This window comes from Oncorhynchus mykiss, chromosome 5 (genome assembly GCF_013265735.2).
Source record: "Oncorhynchus mykiss isolate Arlee chromosome 5, USDA_OmykA_1.1, whole genome shotgun sequence".
NCBI lineage: Eukaryota > Metazoa > Chordata > Actinopteri > Salmoniformes > Salmonidae > Oncorhynchus > Oncorhynchus mykiss.
The window spans coordinates 45,352,729-45,377,141 of record NC_048569.1 but is presented as its reverse complement, the minus strand read 5'-3'; the positions used below and the strand labels follow the sequence as shown (position 1 = coordinate 45,377,141).

The window sequence follows — 24,413 nt, the reverse complement described above, 5'->3', positions numbered from 1 at the left end:
AAACATATACTGGTGTCTCAGACCAAACATATACTGGTGTCTCAGACCAAACATATACTGGTGTCTCAGACCAAACATATAAAACTGTCTCAGACCAAACATATACTGGTGTCTCAGACCAAACATATACAACTGTCTCAGACCAAACATATAAAACTGTCTCAGACCAAACATATAAAACTGTCTCAGACCAAACATATAAAACTGTCTCAGACCAAACATATAAAACTGTCTCAGACCAAACATATAAAACTGTCTCAGACCAAACATATAAAACTGTCTCAGACCAAACATATAATGGTGTCTCAGACCAAACATATAATGGTGTCTCAGACCAAACATATAATGGTGTCTCAGACCAAACATATAAAACTGTCTCAGACCAAACATATAAAACTGTCTCAGACCAAACATATACTGATTTCTCAGACCAAACATATAAAACTGTCTCAGACCAAACATATACTGGTGTCTCAGACCAAACATATAAAACTGTCTCAGACCAAACATATACTGGTGTCTCAAACCAAACATATAAAACTGTCTCAGACCAAACATATACTGGTGTCTCAGACCAAACATATACAACTGTCTCAGACCAAACATATAAAACTGTCTCAGACCAAACATATAAAACGGTCTCAGACCAAACATATAAAACTGTCTCAGACCAAACATATAAAACTGTCTCAGACCAAACATATAAAACTGTCTCAGACCAAACATATAAAACTGTCTCAGACCAAACATATAAAACTGTCTCAGACCAAACATATAAAACTGTCTCAGACCAAACATATACTGGTGTCTCAGACCAAACATTTACTGGTGTCTCAGACCAAACATTTAAAACTGTCTCAGACCAAACATATACTGGTGTCTCAGACCAAACATTTACTGGTGTCTCAGACCAAACATATAAAACTGTCTCAGACCAAACATATACTTGTGTCTCAGACCAAACATATACTGGTGTCTCAGACCAAACATATAAAACTGTCTCAGTCCAAACATATAAAACTGTCTCAGACCAAACATATACTGGTGTCTCAGACCAAACATATAAAACTGTCTCAGTCCAAACATTTACTGGTGTCTCAGACCAAACATATAAAACTGTCTCAGACCAAACATTTACTGGTGTCTCAGACCAAACATATACTGGTGTCTCAGACCAAACATATAAAACTGTCTCAGACCAAACATATACTGGTGTCTCAGACCAAACATATACTGGTGTCTCAGACCAAACATATAAAACTGTCTCAGTCCAAACATTTACTGGTGTCTCAGACCAAACATATAAAACTGTCTCAGACCAAACATATACTGGTGTCTCAGACCAAACATATACTGGTATCTCAGACCAAACATATGCTGGTGTCTCAGACCAAACATATACTGGTGTCTCAGACCAAACATATAAAACTGTCTCAGACCAAACATATAAAACTGTCTCAGACCAAACATATACTGGTGTCTCAGACCAAACATATAAAACTGTCTTAGACCAAACATATACTGGTGTCTCAGACCAAACATATACAACTGTCTCAGACCAAACATATACTGGTGTCTCAGACCAAACATTTACTGGTGTCTCAGACAAAACATATAAAACTGTCTCAGACCAAACATATACTGGTGTCTCAGACCAAACATATACTGGTGTCTCAGACCAAACATATACTGGTCTCAGACCAAACATATAAAACTGTCTCAGACCAAACATATAAAACTGTCTCAGACCAAACATATAAAACTGTCTCAGACCAAACATTTACTGGTGTCTCAGACCAAACATTTAAAACTGTCTCAGACCAAACATATACTGGTGTCTCAGACCAAACATTTACTGGTGTCTCAGACCAAACATATAAAACTGTCTCAGACCAAACATATAAACCTGTCTCAGACCAAACATATACAACTGTCTCAGACCAAACATATACTGGTGTCTCAGACCAAACATATAAAACTGTCTCAGACCAAACATATACTGGTGTCTCAGACCAAACATATACTGGTGTCTCAGACCAAACATATACTGGTGTCTCAGACCAAACATATAAAACTGTCTCAGACCAAACATATACTGGTGTCTCAGACCAAACATATACTGGTGTCTCAGACCAAACATTTACTGCTGTCTCAGACCAAACATATGCTGGTGTCTCAGACCAAACATTTACTGGTGTCTCAGACCAAACATATGCTGGTGTCTCAGACCAAACATTTACTGGAGTCTCAGACCAAACATATAAAACTGTCTCAGACCAAACATATAAAACTGTCTCAGACCAAACATATACTGGTGTCTCAGACCAAACATATAAAACTGTCTCAGACCAAACATATACTGGTGTCTCAGACCAAACATATACTGGTGTCTCAGACCAAACATATACTGGTGTCTCAGACCAAACATATAAAACTGTCTCAGACCAAACATATACTGGTGTCTCAGACCAAACATATACTGGTGTCTCAGACCAAACATTTACTGCTGTCTCAGACCAAACATATGCTGGTGTCTCAGACCAAACATTTACTGGTGTCTCAGACCAAACATATGCTGGTGTCTCAGACCAAACATTTACTGGAGTCTCAGACCAAACATATATAAGTGTTTCAGACCAAACATATACTGGTGTTTCAGACCAAACTTATACTGGTGTCTCAGACCAAACATTTACTGGAGTCTCAGACCAAACATATACTGGTTTGTGTGCCACTAACAGCTGATCTGATCTCTCTGTTCTTGCTTTATCTTGATCTTGGTATCTCCCCCAGCCCCTGGAGCTGATCTGTGAGAAGGCCATAGCCACGTGTAACCGGCCGCTTGGTGCAGGGGAGGCCTTCCGTCGGGTCATGGAGTGTCTCGCCTCAGGAATCCTCCTTCCAGGTACAGTACCTACAGTGCATTCGCAAAGTATTCAGACCCCTTAACTTTTTCCACATTTTGTTACGTTAGAGCCTTATTCTAAAATGGATTACATTTTTTCCCCCCCTGTCAATCTACACACAATACCTCAGAATGACAACGCGAAAACAGTTTATTAGTTTTTAGAAATGTTGGCAAATCTATTAAAAATAAATAACAGAAATACCTTACTTACATAAGTATTCAGACCCTTCGCTATGAGACTCGAAATTGAGCTCAGGTTCATCCTGTTTCCATTGATCATCCTTGAGATGTTTCTACAACTTGGAGTCCACCTGTGGTATATCAAATTAACTGGGCATGATTTGAAAAAGCACACACCTGTCTATATAAGGTCCCACAGTTGACAGCTCATGTCAGAGCAAAAACCATGAGGTTGACATGAGGTCGAAGGAATTGACCGTAGCGCTCCGAGACAGAATAGTGTTTAGGCACAAAAAATATCTGCAGCATTGAAGGTCCCCAAGAACACAGTGGCCTCCATCATTCTTAAATGGAAGAAGCTTGGAACCACAAAGACTCTTCCTAGAGCTGGCCGCCCGGCCAAACTGAACAATCGGGGGAGAAGAGCCTTAGTCAAGGAGGTGACCAAGACCCCAATGGTCACTCTGAAAGAGCTCCAGAGTTCCTGTGTGGAGATGGGAGAACCTTCCAAAAGGACCACAACCTCTGGAGCAGTCCACGAATCAGGCCTTTAAGATTCACTGATCTGATGAAACCAAGATGGAACTCTTTGGCCTGAATGCCAAGCTTTGAGGGAAAGATGAACGTAGCAAAGTACAGAGAGATCCTGATGAAATCTGCTCCAGAGCGCTCAAGACCTCAGACTGGGATAAAGGTTCACCTTACAACAAACAAGACAACAACCCTAGGCACACAGCCAAGACAACGCAGGAGTGGCTTCGGGACAAGTCTCAATGTCCTTGAGTGGCCCAGCCAGAGCCCGGACTTGAACCCGATCGAACATCTCTGGAGAGACCTGAAAATATCTGTGCAGCAGCGCTCCCCATCCAACGTGACAGAGCTTGATCTGCAGAGGCGAATGGGAGAAACTCCCCAAATACAGGTGTGTCAAGCTTGTAGTGTCATACCTAAGAAGACTCGAGGCTGTAATCGCTACCAAAGTTGCTTCAACAAAGTACTGAGTGAACTTATGTGATATTTCCGTTTTTATTTTTAATAAATTTGCAAGAATTTGGAAAAAACTGGTTTTGCTATGTCATTATGGGGTATTGTGTGTTGATTTAATCCATTTTAGAATAAGGCCGTAACAAAACGTGGAATAAGTCAAGGGGTCTGAATACTTTCCAAATGCACTGTACCTGTCTCTCTTTGTCTCTGTCTCTCTCTCACTCTCTGTTTATCTTTCTCTCTTGCTCTGTCTCGCTCTCTTTCTGCCTTACACTTTCCCTGTTACAAGCTGACATGGGAAAAAACAATCCTGTTGTTACTTTCAAATAATCAGGTTCTGATGATTTCATAAAGTCATAACTCATTAGCATCGACTGACGTAGTAATCAGAGGCTCATTTAGTTAACCCTGGGGGCACAGGACACGACTGCTCATCTGACTGATGATGTAATAAGGAGTAGGTGGTGTGTTTGCCTCACTGATGTGCCACGCTCGACGAGTTCGTTTTTGAAGGCACTAGAAGTGATTGAAGGATACTATATCTATATTAATATCGTTATGAAAGGCCAGCATGTGAATAATATTGCTGTCACACTGGACAGCTATCTCTTGCAAAATAGATTATATCTCAGTGAGAGTAACCTGTGTGAATAAAGGTTGAATGAAATGAAGATTTCCTCGTCTACTTATGACCCCCAGGAGGACCAGGGTTACACGACCCGTGCGAGAAGGAGCTGACCAACACCCTAACGGCCATGACAGACGAGGAGGCAGAGGCCATCACATACAGCGCACAGGTAAAATCTCACCTCACACCTGTGGAACGGAAGTGGTTCTGTGAACCTTCCCTAAGCTCCCCATTCTAATGCCTAGGCTTTTTGGCTCCATGGGGTAGCCATGTCTTGTGGCTTGCGTGCAATTCAGGTTTGAACCCAGAAATTGGTATTGTCAGATAGCAGTCCTGGGAAAAGTTCCCTCAACCAAAAAAATTCAGCACTGAGCAAATTTCAGGTCTGCTCAGCGCAAACTTGGACATTGTGAAAATCCTGTGCAACATCCAGTGCATGTTTCATTTGAACACTGAGGCTGTACCCGCTTTCAGACAGTGGTCACGTAGGCTACTGTGGCTATTTAATCATAATTTCGCTCTACCGGAGTGGTCTACCATCAAAAACAATGGAGAAATAACATAACATTTTAACATGGAAATAGTTGTTTTATCATTCAGCCTACCGTAGCAGCCAATGTGTAGTGTTCAATGTAGTCCTAAATTACACATGACTTTTGAAAAAAAAACATGCAAGGCTTGACATGAACCTGTTTGTCCTTCAGACAAGGAGGTGACTGAAAATATTGTTGTTGATTGATGCAAAAAAAGCTATTTTTCCCCTCTCACTTCTCAAAGATATGTAGAAATGTACACGTTTTGTGCTCTTGTAGGAAAGCAATCACTCCCCCATTACTGACTACAAATGATATATAACTGGGCTAATAACTCACTAACTAGCAAAGGATATGAACAAATGTGCACACGTGGCTACATGCAGTTCTCGCTTTAATCTCAAAACATCTACTTACAACAGCTCATGCTGTAAACACAATCCAGTTCAAAGTGAATAGCACAGATATGTCAATGGTTTTTAAATATTTAGTCTGTTAAATGTGATACGCTGTGTGTAACGTCCATTTTTAGATTTTACTTCGCTACTTCAGTCATCTCTCTGACCTATTTCTCCATGCCGCTTTCCACACAGACCTAGCGCTGCCTCCTGTCACTCAAGGAGCACATTTGTTGTTCCTTGACCCCGAGACACCTGCGTTCAGTCAGCATGGCATTCAGCGCATGCAACAATGTTGATGACAATGATACGGTTTTCAATTTGCTTCTCAATATAAATCCACTAGCATTCTATAATTACACTAATAGTTTGTTTCTTACATCTGCAAACAGCTACTTTTTTCTTAGCAAGTTGGGCCTACATCCGCTAATTGTTAGCCACTAATCGCTAATGCTAATCGCTAGCTACAGAGGCTAATAAATGTACTGAGGTAGAGCTATACAGCCGGATATTACCAGTGATTGTGTAGACCTAAATCAGCATGTTGTTTGTGTAACAGTATTTTCTAAATCAAAGAGGACTACACAAAGCAAGCATATGGCTGCGTTTCAAACTCAAAGTAGATAGCCCCCTCTGTCCTAAACCCTCATCCCTTGAATTATGTTTTACATCGTCACCTCCTAATGTACCTTAAATGTCACTTGCCCAAGCGAGGTAGAGTGATGATCGGAGAGGCAACGTCCTTGGAGGAAATCTTGAAGTTGAGCTTAAAAATTAACCAATCTAAAGCTATTAATGTAACGTTACCTAGTACGCTAACGTATATAGCTAGCACTCCTGTCAGGTAGCTAGCTACAATTACCCATAGCTGGCTAGCTAGTTTTATGGTTTGGTCATTTGTTCCAAGAAATTTCAGAATTGCATAAATATGTTTATGAATCTAGCAACGTCCTCACTACGAGACTAAGCCAATTTGCCAACGCTATAATCAATGTATATAAAACAATTTTTGCAAGCTATGAAGCCTTTTTTAAATTAAATTTGACACTTCGCGGCCACCAGAGTTTGACATGTGACTACAGTTTGCATTGAATTCTGGGTCATATCAACCCCACAAGTGACCAAAGTTGTTCACTTGCTCCCTCGAGCTAAATCGTGGGGGCAACGTTAGTAAATTGGACCTCCACTTAAGATGGCAATCAAACTGCATCCGGTTTCGATGGGGATTCCCCTGAGGGAAAGTGGTTAGGGCAACAGCTGAGGGGGTAAAAATAACGTGTTTGGACTGCAGCCTATGTAAGCTACATGAAGTAGCTAAGAGAAAACATTCAATGTAGCCAAAGATTATAGGGTCCACTTGTAAACAATTTGGTTCCTACCCTGTCACAATAACTCCTCCCTGGCATTTTTATTCGTTGTCATGTCAAACAACACTGTATTGTAACTATAGAATGAAATGAATCATTCCATTTCCATGATTCCAACAGTTCCCCCAAGTGTTTTTCTCTAAATCGCAAGTCAAATCGCAATTGCAACATTTGGTTAAAAATAAGGCCTAGATTGTTTGCCCATATCGTGGAGCCCTATGTGGTAGTGTGGAAATGATCTCAAATGAGGGCAGGAAATGCAGGAATTGATGAAAATGCTGAAAAAGAGTTTTGGTTGAAGTTGAAATGAACAGTATAAAACAATCAGAATGGAGAAAAACTCATTGAAATAACTTAGAATGTATGTGTTGCCACCATAGAGTCACACACTACTCATGAAGCAAATGTAGAACTTCTATTATTAAAAAATATTAAATACCGTTAAATACCATCATACCGTGAATTTGTTTTATAAAATACTGCGATATGATATTTTGGCCATATCGCCCAGCCCTACTCCTACAACAAAATGTTATAGTTAGTTTTGCATACTAAGTCTTGCATAGTTCGTTTGGTTTCTGTATGTTGCATTGAAAGTGGCTAATATTTTGTTGATTCGATCACAATTCCCACAGTGAAGGGAAACGTTGATAGTGTTAACTAACGAGGAAAACTCTGTGAAAGTTCAATCTTGTGATTCTCTGCGCAGGCTAATATTTCTTCTGCGCGGCAGTTTAGAGGGAACACTGGTACTCGGTAGTCTCAGAGCAGAACTCCATACTGTCCATGGTGTGAGTGTTTAGTGTTGAGATCAGCCGGGGGCTCCAGCCAGTCTTATCTCATCTGTAGCCTGGAGATTACACTCCTGTCAGACAGGGGAAACCCTCTTTAAGATGCTCTTCTTTGGGCTCTGAGCTGTGTGGAGAGGGGGATAGAACTACACTGTTATGTAACACACACACACACACACACACACACACACACACACACACACACACACACACACACACACACACACACACACACACACACACACACACACACACACACACACACACACACCTCATCAATCCAACACCTTGGGCCCCCACCGAAGAGCTGCACCTTGATGATGAGCGTGGGAAACCACTGCCATGGCGACCCATGAATCCTGCCTCAGTACCCCTGGGACGGGTGTGTGTGTGTATTCACGTTTGTGTGTTGAAATGTTTGAGTACTGGTCATTGTCCTGTTGTAGGCTCCAATTGGCTCCAATTAATCACCGTCCACAGGGTATGGCATTGCAAAATGGAGTGATAGCCTTCCTTCCTCAAGATCCTTTTTACCCTGTACAAATCTCCCACTTTACCACCACCAAAGCACCCCAGACCATCACATTGCCTCCACCATGCTTGACAGATGGTGTCAAGCACTCTTCCAGCATATTTTCATTTTCTGCGTTTCACGAATGTTCTTCATGATCCGAACACCTCAAACTTAGATTCATCTGTCCATAACACTTTTCCCCAATCTTCCTCTGTCCTGTGTCTGTGTTATTTTCCCCATCTTAATCTTTTCTTTTTATTGTCCAGTCTGAGATGTTTTTTTCCTTGCAACTCTGCCTAGAAGGCCTGCATCCCGGAGGAGCCTCTTCACTGTTGACGTTGATACTGGTGTTTTGCGGGTACAATTTAATGAAGCAGCCAGTTGAGAACTTGTGGGGCGTCTGTTTCTGAAGCTAGACACTCTAATGTACTTGTCCTCTTGCTCAGTTGTGCACCGAAGCCTCCCACTCCCGATTTCTATTCTGGTTAGAGCCAGTTTGCTCTGTTCTGTGAAGAGAGTAGTACACAGCGTTGTATGAGATCTTCAATGTCTTGGCAATTTCTTGCATGCATCGCATGCACGTGACCAGTAGGGCCTGACCTATAGAACATCATAATCACATCAATAAATTGATTATAACAAAGTTTCTTGGCAATTTCTTGCATGGAATAGCCTTCATTTCTCGGAGCAAGAATAGACTGACGAGTTTCAGAGCCTGCAATCGAACCCACAAATGCTGATGCTCCAGATACTCAACTAGTCTAAAGAAGGCCAATTTTATTGCTTCTTTAATCAGAACAACAGTTTTCAGCTGTACTAACATAATTGCAAAAGGATTTTCTAATGATCAATTAGCCTTTTAAAATGATAAACTTGGACGTGCCATTGGATAAACACAACGTGCCATTGGAACACAGGAGTGATGGTTGCTGTTGATGGGCATAATGTAGATATTCCATTTAAAAATCAGCCATTTCCAGCTACAATAGTCATTTACAACATTAACAATGTCTACACTGTATTTCTGATCAATTTGATGTTATTTTAATGGACCAAAAAAAAGGCTTTTCTTTCAATAACAAGGACATTTCTAAGTGACCCCAAACTTTTGAACGGTAGTGTACATATCTACATAATTATTCAGGCCCTTTGCTGTGAGACTCGAAATTGAGCTCAGGTGCAATGATCATCCCTGAGATGTTTCTACAACTTGATTGTAATTTCAATTGATTGGACATGATTTGGAAAGGCACACACCTGTCTATATAAGGTCCCGCAGTTGACAGTGCACGAGGTCGAAGGAATCCGTAGAGCTCCGAGACAGGATTGTGTGCCGAGCGTCACGTCTGGAGGAAACCAGGCACCATCCCTACAGTGATGCATGGTGGTGGCAAATTCATACAACCAGTAAGCCTAGGCTACATCAAAAAAACTTTAAAAAGGCAATGAGGCTGATGCAACAAATCAAAATGTTGATAAACTATTATTTCATTCACATTATAAGTGCAGCAATGTGCTTCAATAAGCCAGTTGAGAAATACAAATGGTAGGTATTTTTAATCGTGGCCTTTAAAACCGTTTTTTTAACACACAATTGCGCTTTGTTGCACATCTCTCACACTGTCTGACTGATTTTCTGCTGAAACTAGGCTCTGTGTCTGTTTGCTTTGTGCATGTGATAAGGTAAATAACAACTAATGAAAATACACGCACCAATTAAATTCCACACAATTAGGCCTATGCAAATGAACCAAAAGACCGATAAATATGACCGGTCAAATGTATTTGCATGTACTAGTATTTCCGTCAATGAATTGGCAAAAAAGCATTATTTTGCAATGGGATTTTTAAAAAAAACCTTTTTTTAAAGTTTTAAAGAGAATTGGCTGGCGGCAATTTTATTCATCAGCTTTAAAAAAAAGAAAATTCGGCAAAAAAAACAGCTATTACCTGCTAACAGAAACCCTGGCGCGTGTGTGTGTGTGTGTGTGTGTGTGTGTGTGTGTGTGTGTGCGCGTGTGTGCTCCACTAAGCCGGGTTAGGAATAGAGCGGGAGTGAGCTGCATGTCTGAGTGGATCGTCCTACCCTCTCCTTTGTAGGAAGGTGAAACGGCAATGGAATGTCAATGTGGCTAATTGTATTGTCGTAGATACATGGCTAGATAGGAGAGCGATAGAGAGAGGCTCTGGGAATGAGATGAAGCAACGCTGCATATGAATATCTGAGCCTTTCCTGAGCGCCTCTGATATATTTGCATTCGGAAATTGACTGTGGAGTTTCAAGTGTTATTGTCACATGCAAGTACAGTGAAATGCCTTTCTTGCCAGCTCCTTCCCAAAAATGCAGTAATCAATATCAGTAGTACTATATAACAAAAGTAGAACAAAAACACACAATAAAGAAAGAAAGAAGAAGAACACAAGGAAGGAAGAAGGCTATATACAAGGGTCAGTTCCAGGGCCAGTGCCAATACCATATTTACAGCCCTCAGGGGTGCGTGCTTAGTCCCCTCCTGTACTTCCTGTTCACCCACGACTGCATGGCCACGCACGACTCCAACACCATCATTACGTTTGCTGACGACACAAAGGTGGTAGGCCTGATCACAGACAACGATGAGACGGCCTATAGGGAGGAGGACCACAACCTCTCCCTCAACGCGATCAAGATAAAGGAGCTGATCGTGAACTACAGGAAAAGGAGAGCCGAACATGCCCCCATTCACATCAACGGGGCTGTAGTGGAGCGGGTCGAGAGTTTCAAGTTTCTTGGTGTCCACATCCCCAACAAACTATCATGGTCCAAACACACACAGACAGTCGTGAATAGGGCACGACAACGCCTCAGGAGACTAAAAAGATCTGGCACGGGTCCCCAGATTCTCAAAAAGTTCTACAGCTGCACCATCGAGAGCATTCTGACCGGTTGCATATGGCAACTGCTCGGCATCTGACCGTAAAGCGCTACAAAGGGTAGTGCGTACGGCCTAGTACATCACTGGGGCCAAGCATACTGCCATCCAGTACATATATACTAGGTGGTGTCAGAGGAAGGCCCTAAAAATTGTCAAAAGACTCCAGTCACCCAAGTCATAGACTGTTCTCTCTGCTACTACGTGGAAAGCGGTACCGGAGTGCCAAGTCTAAGTCCAAACGGCTCCTTAACAGCTTCTACCCCTACCCGGACTATTAGCATTGACACCCACCCCCCTTTGTTTTTACACTGCTGCTACTCGCTGTTTATTATCTATGCATAGTCACTTTACCCCTTTACCCCCCCCCCCTCCAAATTACCCCAATTTACCTGTATCCCCGCACATTGACTTGGAACCTGTACCCCCTGTATATATCCTCGTTATTGTTATTTTCTTAAAACGGCATTGTTGGTTAAGGGCTTGTAAGTAAGCATGTCACAGTAAGGTCTACATCTGTTGTATTCGGTTCATGTGACAAATACCATTTGATTTGATTTTGATTACAGTGTGCAAGGATACTGGAGTGGTAGGGCTCACACTGTGTGTGTGTGTGTGTGTGTGTGTGTGTGTGTGTGTGCGTGCGTGCGGAAACATTTTAACGTAGGAAAGCCAGTGCTGCTTCTCCATTAATTTCTCTCAGTAAGGGATAGTTGGTGCCAGCCTGCCAATCACAATACAGGCCTATCCCTCTCCACACATAGTCATACTGTACATAGTGATCCATGAAGGCCCAGTGTCTTCTCTATGCCACTCAGCTTAGCCAAAGAAAAGTGCAGCTCCAATCATCCGCTTGTATTGTTTACCTGGGATTAGTACTGGAGCCACTGTTGCTAAGCAACGTCTGTGACTCTTGGGTGAGTGTGATGGAAGTTGTTGCTGAATAGGCTCTTTTACATAAAAACAAACAAAAGTAAAACCAGTTGATTTCTGTAAATGGGATCAAGGAACCACGGAGATTAGATCTGTTTGTTTTGTTAGTTGTTTCTCTTTCTGTTTCCTGTTTTTCTCCTCTCTTTGTTAATCTTTGGACTGTAGAGGGGCTTAGACAGATGAGCCGAGACAAGGCTCAAACCCCCGTCGCCAGGGGGAATGTGTGATCCGGAGTCAGCGGCACTGACCCCTAGACCTGACTCCGTCATGCCCGTCTGTGTATCTGTCACTTTCTTTCCTCACCTGTCCGTGTGCTTTGTTAGTTGTCACTTTCTGTTTCTCATCTGTCCTGTCTGTCCCTTTCCGTCCTCACCTGTCTGTCTTTCTGTCTCTTCCTCTCATCTTCCTCTCCGCTGTCTGCCGTGCCTCGGTTTCTTTCTCTCCTCACCTGTCTGCTGTGTGTCTCTCTGTTCCAGCACGCTCTGAGACTGATGGCGTTCGGTCACATCTACAAGGTGCTGGAGATGGACCCTCTCCCCTCTAGTAAACCCTCCCAGAAGTACCCCTGGTCAGACAGGGAGGGCTCAGGGCTGAAGAGGCCCTACGAGGATGGGCCCACGGACGACAAAGACCTCATCAAGAAGATGAAGAGGAACCTGAGGAAAGGTCAGCCCCTCCCTGACACCTAACCTCTGACCCTGCTCTGTTATGTGACCTGTGAGAAGTTCCCTCCCTGGGTCATGTGATCAGATGAAAAGTAATTAAAAGTAATAAGTAATACACTTAATTGCCCACGGAAATATGACTTGGACATATAGGGCCAGTAGTTTCTCTAGTTTGTTACTTGTAACATAGCTAGGGTTTTTGGTTTTTACTGGTCAGCTCACTTGGTCAGCAGGAACCGTCTGGCCCTTTATAAGTCAAGACTACCAAAGCTTCATGGGCCTGACAGCTGTCTAAATAAACTTTCAGACACATTCTCTCATAGATTGAGGAAATGCTTGAGTCCTGGAGAGAATGAGGCACTCATTTCCTTCTGTTCTAAACCAACACCACATGACTGGACTGCAGGTGTTTTCTCTCTCTCTCTTTCTTTTTTTTTGTTCTTTTTTTTTGTTGAATTTTTCTCCCCAATTTCGTGGTATCCAATTGTTGTAGTAGCTACTATCTTGTCTCATCGCTACAACTCCCGTACGGGCTCGGGAGAGACGAAGGTCGAAAGTCATGCGTCCTCCGATACACAACCCAACCAAGCAGCACTGCTTCTTAACACAGCGCACATCCAACCCGGAAGCCAGCCGCACCAATGCGCCGGAGGAAACACCGTGCACCTGGCCTTGGTTAGCGCCCAGCCCGCCACAGGAGTCGCTGGTGCGCGATGAGACAAGGACACCCCTACCGACCAAGCCCTCCCTAACCCGGGCGACGCTAGGCCAATTGTGCGTCGCCCCACGGACCTCCCGGTCGGTTACGACAGAGCCTGGGCGCGAACCCAGGGACTCTGATGGCACAGCTGGCGCTGCAGTACAGCGCCCTTAACCACTGCGCCACCCGGGAGGCCCCCTCTCTTTCTATAAAAGACATGACACCTACATCAAACCCTCCTTTCCTAGCCTGATCCAGGATCTGTTTGTCCTGTAAAGCCAACTCCTATGGTCATTGTCATTACCAAACATTTCCAGAGGTGTTGGCTACACAGCACGAACAGATCTGCGAACAGGCTGTCATTTCCCTACCGCTATCTCTAGTTCTCTCCTCCTTCCTCTCTCAAGGCAGATACACACAACACAACCCACTGGGAAATCAATGTTATTGATTTCTAATGTTTCTCAAAGCCATCCAGCTGTCCCCTTTCCTGTCCTCCCCGTTAGAGGAAAAGTAATTGGTTGGAAAGAAGCAGATTTAGCAATTTGTTTTTTTAAAGGAGGAATCCGGAATGGAATAATGCACACAGCCTGAACGTGAAGCTGTTGCCTGAGGAGGCTACAGCTAGCTAGCGTAGCTCCTCAGAACTGTTTTTCGTTGTTTCGAAAGAAATAGTTGGTGGTTGGAGTGCTACTTAGCCACCGCAGTTAGAATCAGGCAGAAAGGATGCTCTTTGGAAGCAAGGGTGCCTTTTGTACAACTCAAACACACAGTCCAAATCTTCAAGGCAACTTATAACGCCATGCAGCGGTCTAAGGCACTGCGTCTCAGTGCTAGAGGTGTCACTACAGACCCTGGTTCGATCCCGGGCTGTATCACAACCGGCCGTGATCGGGAATCCCATAGGGCGGCGCACAATTGGCTCAGCGTCATCCGGGTTTAGGAGAGGGTTTGGCTGGGGTAGGCCGTCATTGTAAATCATTTAAATAAAGGGGAAAAAAATATGCATTGATTGAACAGCAACCACTGTTATTCTGTTAACCCTCTCTCCGGTATCTCCATCTCTTTCCTTTCTAGTCCTCGACAGCAAAGCAATAGACACCAACCAACCAATGAATGCTCTGATGCGTCTGAATCAGATACGTCCAGGTCTGCAGTACAAGCTGCTGTCCCAGTCCGGCCCGGTCCACGCTCCTGTCTTCACCATGTCTGTAGACCTAGACAGCACCGTCTACGAAGCCTCGGGCTCCTCCAAGAAGACCGCCAAGCTGCATGTCGCTGTCAAGGTAACCGACTGTGACCAATATTTGCCTGGTCAATGAGAGAAGGGGTTGGATAAATGTAGGGAAGGTGTGAAAATAGTGGTTTGGGGTTAGTAAAGGGCAAGTACCCCTGGAGAGAGTTCTACAACATAGTGTAAAATGTGTGAAAAGGGGGCTGGTAGTGTTACAGTAGCAACAGCACGGGGGCATTAGTGTTTGTGAACAGGGTCAGACAGAGATAATATTATTGTCTGAGATATTATAAGTCAGCTAGAGTAGTCAGGGAGTTGTTATTTTGTGCGAGAGGAGTGAGAGATTCAGACAGAGCTGTTGTGTGATGAGTAGAGCAGTGAGGAGAGGAGAGAGTGCTTGTGAGTGATTCAGACAGAGCTGTTGTGTGATGAGTAGAGCAGTGAGGAGAGGAGAGAGTGCTTGTGAGTGAGAGGAGTGAGTGATTCAGACAGAGCTGTCGTGTTGTGTGATGAGTAGAGCAGTGAGGAGAGGAGAGAGTGCTTGTGAGTGAGAGGAGTAAGTGATTCAGACAGAGCTGTCGTGTGATGAGTAGAGCGGTGAGGAGAGGAGAGAGTGCTTGTGAGTGAGAGGAGTGAGTGATTCAGACAGAGCTGTCGTGTTGTGTGATGAGTAGAGCAGTGAGGAGAGGAGAGAGTGCTTGTGAGTGAGAGGAGTAAGTGATTCAGACAGAGCTGTCGTGTTGTGTGATGAGTAGAGCAGTGAGGAGAGGAGAGAGAGCTTGTGAGTGAGAGGAGTGAGTGAGTGATTCAGACAGAGCTGTCATGTGATGAGTAGAGCAGTGAGGAGAGGAGAGAGTGCTTGTGAGTGAGAGGAGTGAGTGAGTGATTCAGACAGAGCTGTCATGTGATGAGTAGAGCAGTGAGCGTCGGTCATGCGGTCAGTCAGTGTTGTGTTTTCGGGCTCCAGCTGCGGTCAGACTGGGATGCCCTGTCCCCCGTCACCCCTTCTCCTGCTCGCCCCCACTCCTGGCTGCTGTGGAGCGCCCACATCTGGGTAATCCCAAAGTCGTTGTCAACAAAGAGGCACTCCCAAGCATAGGGCTGGGATAGTCCTCTAACCTCCTCAGATTGCCATAAAAGGCCTCGATGCTACTCTGCTGCTCTGCTCTGTTGCCCCGTGGATGCGCGTGCATGTGTGTGTACTTGCATGCCCACGTGTGTGTGTGTGTGTGTGTGTGTGTGTGTGTGTGTGTGTAAGCACTAGCACCAATTTGGGTCAGACACAAAGAGAGCTCCTGTTCCGTCCACACAGAGAAAGGTGCCGGTCCACTTACTACAGAGCCCCAAAGCTGCTGTGTGCTGCCGGTGAATTAGCCACGAGGGAACCAGGTTCATTATAATACAGGAAACAGAAGAAGTGTGTTGGAGTTCAAACTCAGTCACTCAGAACCTAGTCCAGAACCCCAGAACCCACAGTAGTGCCGTTAGGAAATGCTGCTGACAGACACTACCTTTGAACAGGCATTGGGGAAGGAGGAAGAAATCAGAAGTGGTTTGATATTGGATTTGTGTCTCTCCCCCCCTCTTCTCTCCTCGCCTCTCTCTAGGTTCTGCAGGCGATGGGTTACCCCACAGGGTTCGATGCAGACCTGGATTGCAGTGCAGACGAGAAGTCGGACGGAGAGGGGAAGAGCGAATCATCTACACACTCAAGCAATAACACAGCACACTCAGACAACTCAAATACACTGGAGGTGCAGTATAGACCACTCATGAACACACACACAAACCAGGGTTGGAGTCAGTTCTGAATTGAGTTGCGAATAAGTATTTCTTGAATTGACATTTCATTTGAGCTGTCCACACCCCACATGAATTTCAATGAAAGGAAGTAGCTGTAGTCTGATTTCTGTTCCGCTCCCGTGTGTTCAGGTCCGAACTCAGGGTCCTATTCTGACGGCCAGTGGTAAGAACCCCGTCATGGAGCTGAACGAGAAGCGCAGGGGTCTGAAGTACGAGCTCATATCAGAGAGCGGGGGCAGCCATGACAAACGCTTCGTCATGGAGGTGAGGCCTTACACCGTGCGTATCTCCGTTGGAACAGTAGATTAGACACACACACACACACAGACTGACTGACTCGCAATGGACTTCGATGCAACTCGAAGGACCAAGATTGGTGCACACTGACTGGCAAGCTCATCTGACACACTACATCACTCCAGCAGTCTATCCAAGAACAGTGCCATGTCGTCCTATTCATTCACCCCCCCCCCCCCCCCCCCCCCCCCCCAGGACCGTTGGCCGTGTCGTCCTATTCATTCACCCCCCCCCCCCCCCCCCCCCCAGGGCCGTTGGCCGTGTCGTCCTATTCATTCATCCCCCCAGGGCCTTGCCATCCTATTAATTCATCCCCCCAGGGCCGTTGGCCATGTCGTCCTATTCATTCGTCCCCCCAGGGCCGTTGGCCGTGTCGTCCTATTCATTCATCCCCCCAGCTCTGTTGGTCGTGTCGTCCTATCCATTCATCCCCCCAGGGCCGTGTCGTCCTATTCATTCATCCCCCCAGGGCCGTTGGCCGTGTCGTCCTATTCATTCATCCCCCCAGGGCCGTTGGCCATGTCGTCCTATCCATTCATCCCACTAGGGCTGTTGGCCTCGTTGTTTTCTGTCACGCCTCAGCGACTCACTGATAGATTCACATCGATGTGAGCAGGTCAAGTCTGTCACACTTGACATGTAGTGAGTGGTGTGTCGGAGCTATTCATGTGTGTTGGAGCTACTCATGGGTTGCACGTTTCGTGACAATATTGTTTTGAACGTCCGCATTAGGACTGATGCCCAGCTGAACATTCTACTCAATGCAGTCTCAATGGGTACTGATGAAGATTTTGTCTAAAGTCTATTTCTGTGGTTTGAAAACACGATGACACATCAAAAGGAGGCAAATCATTAGTAGGACAAGTTTTTGTCATCATTGTGAAATCTCTAGATTGACTTTCAGTGTTACTTTAGCTAGCTAGCTAAGATTGAGGGGAGAGCACCAACATTTTTGCTATCTAGCACAGCTAGCATTGCTAGCTATTTTTGGCTCTTGGCAACATTACCACTCTCTAAAGTAAACTTGACGACATTCTAATGATGACAAAGTTGTTCCGCACTAATTATTTGTCTACTTTGCCAATGTCATCGTATTTCCCGGCCACTACCGTGGAAATCTGACTAAAAAGTCATTAGCCCCCGTTCAGAAAGATCTGGCCTTAACCATCACTCAGATATCAATATGCTGCGGCGGCTGTAGAACGGTTATAGTAATGGCAACGATGTGATCGAGTGACGGATGTGCAACCCATGAATAGATCCTCTGGCTGGTCAGCAGCATGAATATAATACCACCGGACATACAGGATATCCTTATCCAGCCACTCGACTGATATCAATGCCATCTTACTTAAGTGTGTGTGTGTGTGTGTGTGTGTGTGTGTGTCTCTCCCCCTCTCTCTCTCTCTCTCCAGGTGGAGGTGGATGGTCAGAAGTTCCGCGGGGCGGGGCCTAATAAGAAGGTGGCGAAGGCTTCGGCTGCGTTGGCTGCTCTGGAGAAACTCTTCTCTGGCCCCAACGCCGCCGCCGCCAACAACAAGAAGAAGAAGATCATCCCACAACATGCCGTATGTTACCAATGCTGTCTCCTCTGATCAGCTAGCAATACTTTCTGTTGCCAGGAGTCTGAGTGGTCTGTTAGCGATATCGATCCTCTCTAGAAGAAAGCCTGACCAATTATCAGGGACTTCCTCTCGTACTTTCACGACCCGATACAGAGTCTCATCGACTGTCAGTTACCGCCTGTTTGATCAGTCATCAATAATACTCTGCTGTCTCTGTGTCTGGGTAGACTAAAGGAGCCCTAGCTGCAGCGGCAGCCTCAGCGGTAGCAGCCCAGGTGGCCAGAGGGAGAGGTCGAGCGGCGGCCCTGACCAGAGGAGCCTTCGTCAGCGCTGCCGCACCAGGGTACACACAGATACCAGGTACATGGAAGTATGTAAAAGTATGTGGGGGGAGGGGGTGTTTTGCGTGCCTGTCCTGTCCGTTTCCCTGCCAACACTCTAGTTGTTTATAGGTTGAGTGCATATGTATGCATTCATAATGCCAATATGTCCAGTTACCCAACGATCCTAACAGTCCAACATGGCTTGAACATGTTCGACAGGCTTCGGGACTCCATATGGATACAGTGCCGCAGCCGCCCCAGCCTACGGTGAGTCCCTCTCTCTCTCTCTCTCTCTCTGAGGATAAAGAGTTAACACCTGCCCTGCCGTACTGTTCCTCCCTGCTGTTGGAGAGGCCCTTCTGGAAAACGATAGTGCCCATTGAATCGGAGTTACACGCCGAGGTCGAAAATTGAAATGTAAGAAATTGGTTGAATCTAAAAAGCTAGCGAAAGTCAACCTGGAACGGATCATAACCTTTTGGTTCTTACTGTGGTTGGAGCAAAGCCTTGCTGAGCTTCTTCGCCCGCCTGAGTGTCCAGACTGCTGCTCGTTCCGCCCGCCCCTCCGTCAGTCTGTCTACCCGTCAGTCTGCCTGCTCCCCCTTTCCTGACTCTCTGGACATCTCTCTCCTCTCCTTACTGTAGCCATGCTATATCTCTTCCCACAGCTAAGCTAACAGATACCCCATTCAAAGCGGCCCAGGCAGGCAGGGACCAATGCCGCCAACACACACAGGGACAGGCTATATGGGTCATTCACCCTTCTTCTATAGACCAACTTCTTCCAAAAACAAACACTAGGAAACACCACACACACACACACCACCTTCCAGCCCAAACTATTTCAGACCCCTACTATATCTTCCTAAACATGTAGCTAAACAGTCACTGTGTGAATGTTTAATTCACTGAAAACATAGCGTGGCTTCCCCACTTTTCCTTTGGCTAGACTGGCAGGTCGGTCATCTGTGGCCTTCTCAGTCTCTGCCAGACAGCAGGTAGCGTGTCCTAGAGCTCTGGAAGGTTTGAAATTCGACCATAGTCTACATAACTAGATCAGATTCAGGGGTGCTCTGCTCTGCTCTCGCACAATCAGCGTAACTCAATACAAGCACCGAGCGCTTTGAGGTCAGCAACACTCAAGATGCTCAATCACACAACCACTTTGTCTTACACATTTATACACTCACAAATTCAAGCATAAATACGCACTCAAAAACATACGATCTTGTTTGCAAATATGTACACACTCAGTCTCTCTGCCTCTCGCTCTTTTCCTCTCCTCCTCCTCCCTCCCTCCCTCCCTCTCTCCATCTCTTCATCACACACACCCTAAACTTAAAACAGACTGGTCCTTGTGCGTTGTGTGGCATTGGGAGCCCATTCCCTCTGTCACAGAGAGAGTTGCCTGTTTCTGGGGGCTTTGAACGAGTCTTATGTGCAGGGGGAGACTGTACTGGGTACAGGTCTGGGCAGGCACAACACGTTCTAGAAGTAGACCTCAGAGAGCCTAGCACTGAGAACTCTATTCCCCAAGAGTCTCAGAGTAGGATACAGGATCAGTTTGAATAGGACTATATGGACAGGAGGCAGCTGATCCTAGATCAGCACCCCTACTCTGAGATGCTTTTTGAATACGGCCCCTGGTGTTGAGTGCTGTAGCCTGGTCCCAGATCTTTTTGTGCTGTTTTGCCATCTCCTGTGGTCTTTGTGACAATAGGAGTTGGCAAGACAACACGATCAGATCTGGTCCCAGGCTAGTAGTGTTGTAGCTTAGCTAACCCCAGTGGCCCTGCCTGGTCTCTGCCTGGTACATAAAGAGTGCTCCTTTTAGTGCCTACCACCCAGTCATGTCATGTGGCACTATCATGGTATTTGGCTGTTGTGAGATCAGATTACATGTCCTGTCCAGTCCCCTCCAGTGGTTCTGAGATGATGTTGCATGCTGGTTAATCCTCCCCAACTACAGTCATCTATCTCTCTATCTATCGTTCTGTCTGATGCTCACTGCTGTGCGGCGCTCAGGCTCCTGTTGCTGCTTTGGGATTTCTGTATGGGTTCAAGACCGTGAGAAACACATGAAACAACACACACACTCAAGGACACACAACTATGACCTCTTGTCTATCTATTATCGCAGCCTCAAACCACACAAACCTCAGCCCAGACCACAAGAATATCCACTCCATTGCACAGTACCTGTAAACAATTAGACAAACAAACCAGCCAACCAACCAGAGCCTTGCATTGTACACCACCATTGACTTTGGTCTTCCTTCCTTCCTTCCTTCCTTCCTTCCTTCCTTCCTTCCTTCCTTCCTTCCTTCCTTCCTTCCTTCCTTCCTTCCTTCCTTCCTTCCTTCCTTCCTTCCACTCACACACTCACTCACTCACTCTTTAAACATTGTCCCTCTCTCTGGGTTCTACTGTAGCTCTGCACACAGGGACCATCTAGGCCTAGGCTCACAGAACTAGAATGAATGGAACAAACCCTCTGCTCTCACAATAGCATTTGGACTGATGAACTCATTGGTGCACCTCAAATGGCTAACCTGGAATTCTAATCATTCTAGTTCTATGACCTAGACTCTAGGCACAGTAGAAGATCATGACACAGGACAGAGGCGTGCATTTTATGTTTTGCCCTGCCGTGGACTCATGTGGAGTGCTCTTTTCGTGTCTCCTCTCTAGGTTTCTCCCCCAAGAGAATGCTTCTGTTGCCTGTCATGAAAATGCCTGCCTACCCCATCCCCCACTACTCCTTCTTTTAGCACAGGAACACCAAAACACCCCACCTTATTTTTTTATAGAAGGGAATCTGAGTCTTTTTGTTTTTTCAACATATCGGGGGGGGGAAACTGAACTAAAGGACTTCAGCATGATTTGTAAAAGAAGTGAATATTTCTTTTTTACTGTTTCCAACTTTTACTGATGAAAAAAACCCTGCAGGTTTGAGTTCTTAAAAAAAAGGAAAAACTTGAAGGATTTGTACTGTGAATTGTTCCATCATTCTTTTGAGTCTAAATTACAGTGCAGTGCTTTCCGGAAAGTATTCAGATCCCTTGACTTTTTCATGTTACAGCCTTATTCCAAAATTGATTGAAAAAAAATCTACACAATACAAAGCGAAAACAGGCTAGTAATTGTTTTGCAAATTTATGACAAAAATAAAACAGAAATACCTTATTTACATAAACATTCAGACCCTTTGCTATGAGACTCGAAATTGAGCTTAGCTGCATCCTGTTTCCGTTCATAATCCTTGAGATGTTTCTACAACTTGGTTGGAGTACAACTGTGGTAATTCAATTGATTGGACATGATTTGGAAAGGCATACATACGCCTGTCTATATAAAGTCTCACAGATGACTGCGTGTCAGAGCAAAAATCAAGCCATGAGGTCGAAGGAATTCTCTATAGAGCTCCGAGACAGGATTGTGTCAAGACACAGATCTGGAGAAAGGTACCAAAACATTTCTTCAGCAATGAAGGTCCCCAAAAAACAGTGGCCTCCATCATTCTTAAATGTAAGAAGTTTGGAACCACCAATACTCTTCCTAGGGCTGGCCGCTCGGCCAAACTGAGCAATCGGAGGAGAAGGGCCTTGGTCCGGGAGGTGACCAAGAACCCAATGGTCACTCTGACAGAGCTCTAGAGTTCCTCTATGGAGACTCCACCAATCAGGACTTTATGGTAGAGTGGCCAGACAGAAGCCACTCCTCAGTAAAAGGCACGTGACAGGCCGCTTGGAGTTTGCGAAAAGGCACCTAAAGACTCTCAGACCATGAGAAACAAGATTCTCTGGTCTGATGAAACAAAGATTGAACTCTTTTCCCTGAATGCCAAGCGTCACATCTGGAGAAAACCTGGCACTATCCCAACGGTGAAGCATTGTGGTGGCAGCATCATGCTGTGGGGGTGTTTTTCAGCGGAAGAGACTGGGAGACTAGGTGGGAACGAGGGAAAGATGAACAGAGTAAAGTACAGAGAGATCCTTGATGAAAACCTGCTCCAGAGTGCTCAGGACCTCAGACTGGGGCGAAGGTTCACCTTCCAACAGGATAACGACTTTAAGCACACAGCCAAGATAATGCAGGAGTGGCTTCAACGCAAGTCTCTGAATGTCCTTGAGTGGCCCAGCCAGAGCCCGGACTTGAACCCGATTGAAGATCTCTGGAGAGACCTGAAAATAGCTATGCGTGTCCACTCCCCATCCAACCTGACAGAGCTTGAGAGGATCTGCAGAGAAGAATGGGAGTAACTCCCCAAATACAGGTGTGCCAAGTAGAGGTTGACCGATTTGATTTTTCAACGCAGACACCGATTATTGGAGGACCAAAAAAAGCAGATTCCGTTTTAAACATTTTTTTTTTTTGTAATAATGACAATTACAACAATACTGAATGAACACTTACTTTAACTTAATATAATACATCAATAAAATCAATTTAGCCTCAAATAAATAATGAAACATGTTCAATTTGGCTTAAATAATGCAAAAACAAAGTGTTGGAGAAGAAAGTAAAAGTGTAAAATGCGCTATGTAAGAAAGCTAACGTTTCAGTTCCTTGCTCAGAACATGAGAACATATGACAGCTGGTGGTTCTTTTTAACATGAGTCTTCAATATTCCCAGGTAAGAAGTTTTAGGTTGTAGTTATTATAGGACTATTTCCCTCTATACCATTTGTATTTCATTAACCTTTGACGATTGGATGTTCTTATAGGCACTTTAGTATTGCCAGTGTAACAGTATAGCTTCCGTCCCTCTCCTCGCTCTTCCCTGGGCTCGAACCAGCAACACAAAGACAACAGCCACCATCGAAGCAGCGTTACCCATACAGAGCAAGGTGAACAACTACTAGAAGGCTCAGAGCGAGGGACGTTTGAAACGCCAAACGCCAGCCTCATCTTGGGAGTTGATAGGCTTGAAGTCATAAACAGCGCAATGCTTGACGCACAACGAAGAGCTGCTGGCAAAACGCAGGAAAGTGCTGTTTGAATGAATGTTTACGCGCCTGCTTCTGCCTACCACCGCTCAGTCAGATTATATGCAACGCAGGACACGCTAGATAATATCTAGTAATATCATCAACCATGTGTAGGTCCCTAGTGATTATGATTGATTGTTTTTTATAAGATAAGTTTAATGCTAGCTAGCAACTTACCTTGGCTTACTGCATTCGCATAACAGGCAGTCTCCTTGTGGAGTACAACGAGAGAGAGGCAGGTTGTTATTGCGTTGGACCAGTTAACTGTAAGGTTGCAAGATTGAATCCCCCGAGCTGACAATGTGAAAATCTGTCGTTCTGCCCCTGAACAAGGCAGTTAACCCACCGTTCCTAGGCCGTCATTGAAAATAAGAATGTGTTCTTAACTGACTTGCCTAGTTAAATAAAGGTATATCAGCAAATCGGTGCCCAAAAATACAGATTTCCGATTGTTATGAAAACTTCAAATCGGCCCTAATTAATCGGCCATTCCGATTAATCGGTCGACCTCTAGTGCCAAGCTTGTAGCGTCATACCCAAGAAGACTCAAGGCTGTAAATGGCTGCCAAAGGTGCTTCAACAAAGTACTGAGGAAAGGGTCTTATGTAAATGTGGACTCCAGTCAAGTTGTAGAAACATCTCAAGGGTGATCAATGGAAACAGGATGCACCTGAGCCCAATTTC

At 44.9% G+C, this 24,413-nt stretch overlaps 1 protein-coding gene across 5 annotated transcripts in view; it reads left to right on the top strand.

Annotated features, from left to right (window-relative positions):
- LOC110523936 (spermatid perinuclear RNA-binding protein) overlaps positions 1-24,413 on the top strand; it is a 129,413-nt gene that overhangs the window by 94,910 nt on the left and 10,090 nt on the right. For 4 of the 5 annotated variants that reach the window (XM_021603094.2, XM_021603093.2, XM_021603091.2 and 1 more), the window contains 9 exons: positions 2,794-2,905; positions 4,775-4,872; positions 12,628-12,817; positions 14,594-14,802; positions 16,358-16,504; positions 16,683-16,817; positions 18,266-18,418; positions 18,643-18,775; positions 18,958-19,005. In XM_021603094.2, coding sequence (XP_021458769.2) covers positions 2,794-2,905; positions 4,775-4,872; positions 12,628-12,817; positions 14,594-14,802; positions 16,358-16,504; positions 16,683-16,817; positions 18,266-18,418; positions 18,643-18,775; positions 18,958-19,005 — 1,225 coding nt within the window. Of the gene's footprint in view, positions 1-2,793; positions 2,906-4,774; positions 4,873-12,627; positions 12,818-14,593; positions 14,803-16,357; positions 16,505-16,682; positions 16,818-18,265; positions 18,419-18,642; positions 18,776-18,957; positions 19,006-21,429; positions 21,840-24,413 lie in introns of those variants that run through there. The other variant, XM_036977668.1, reaches the window with a different exon arrangement.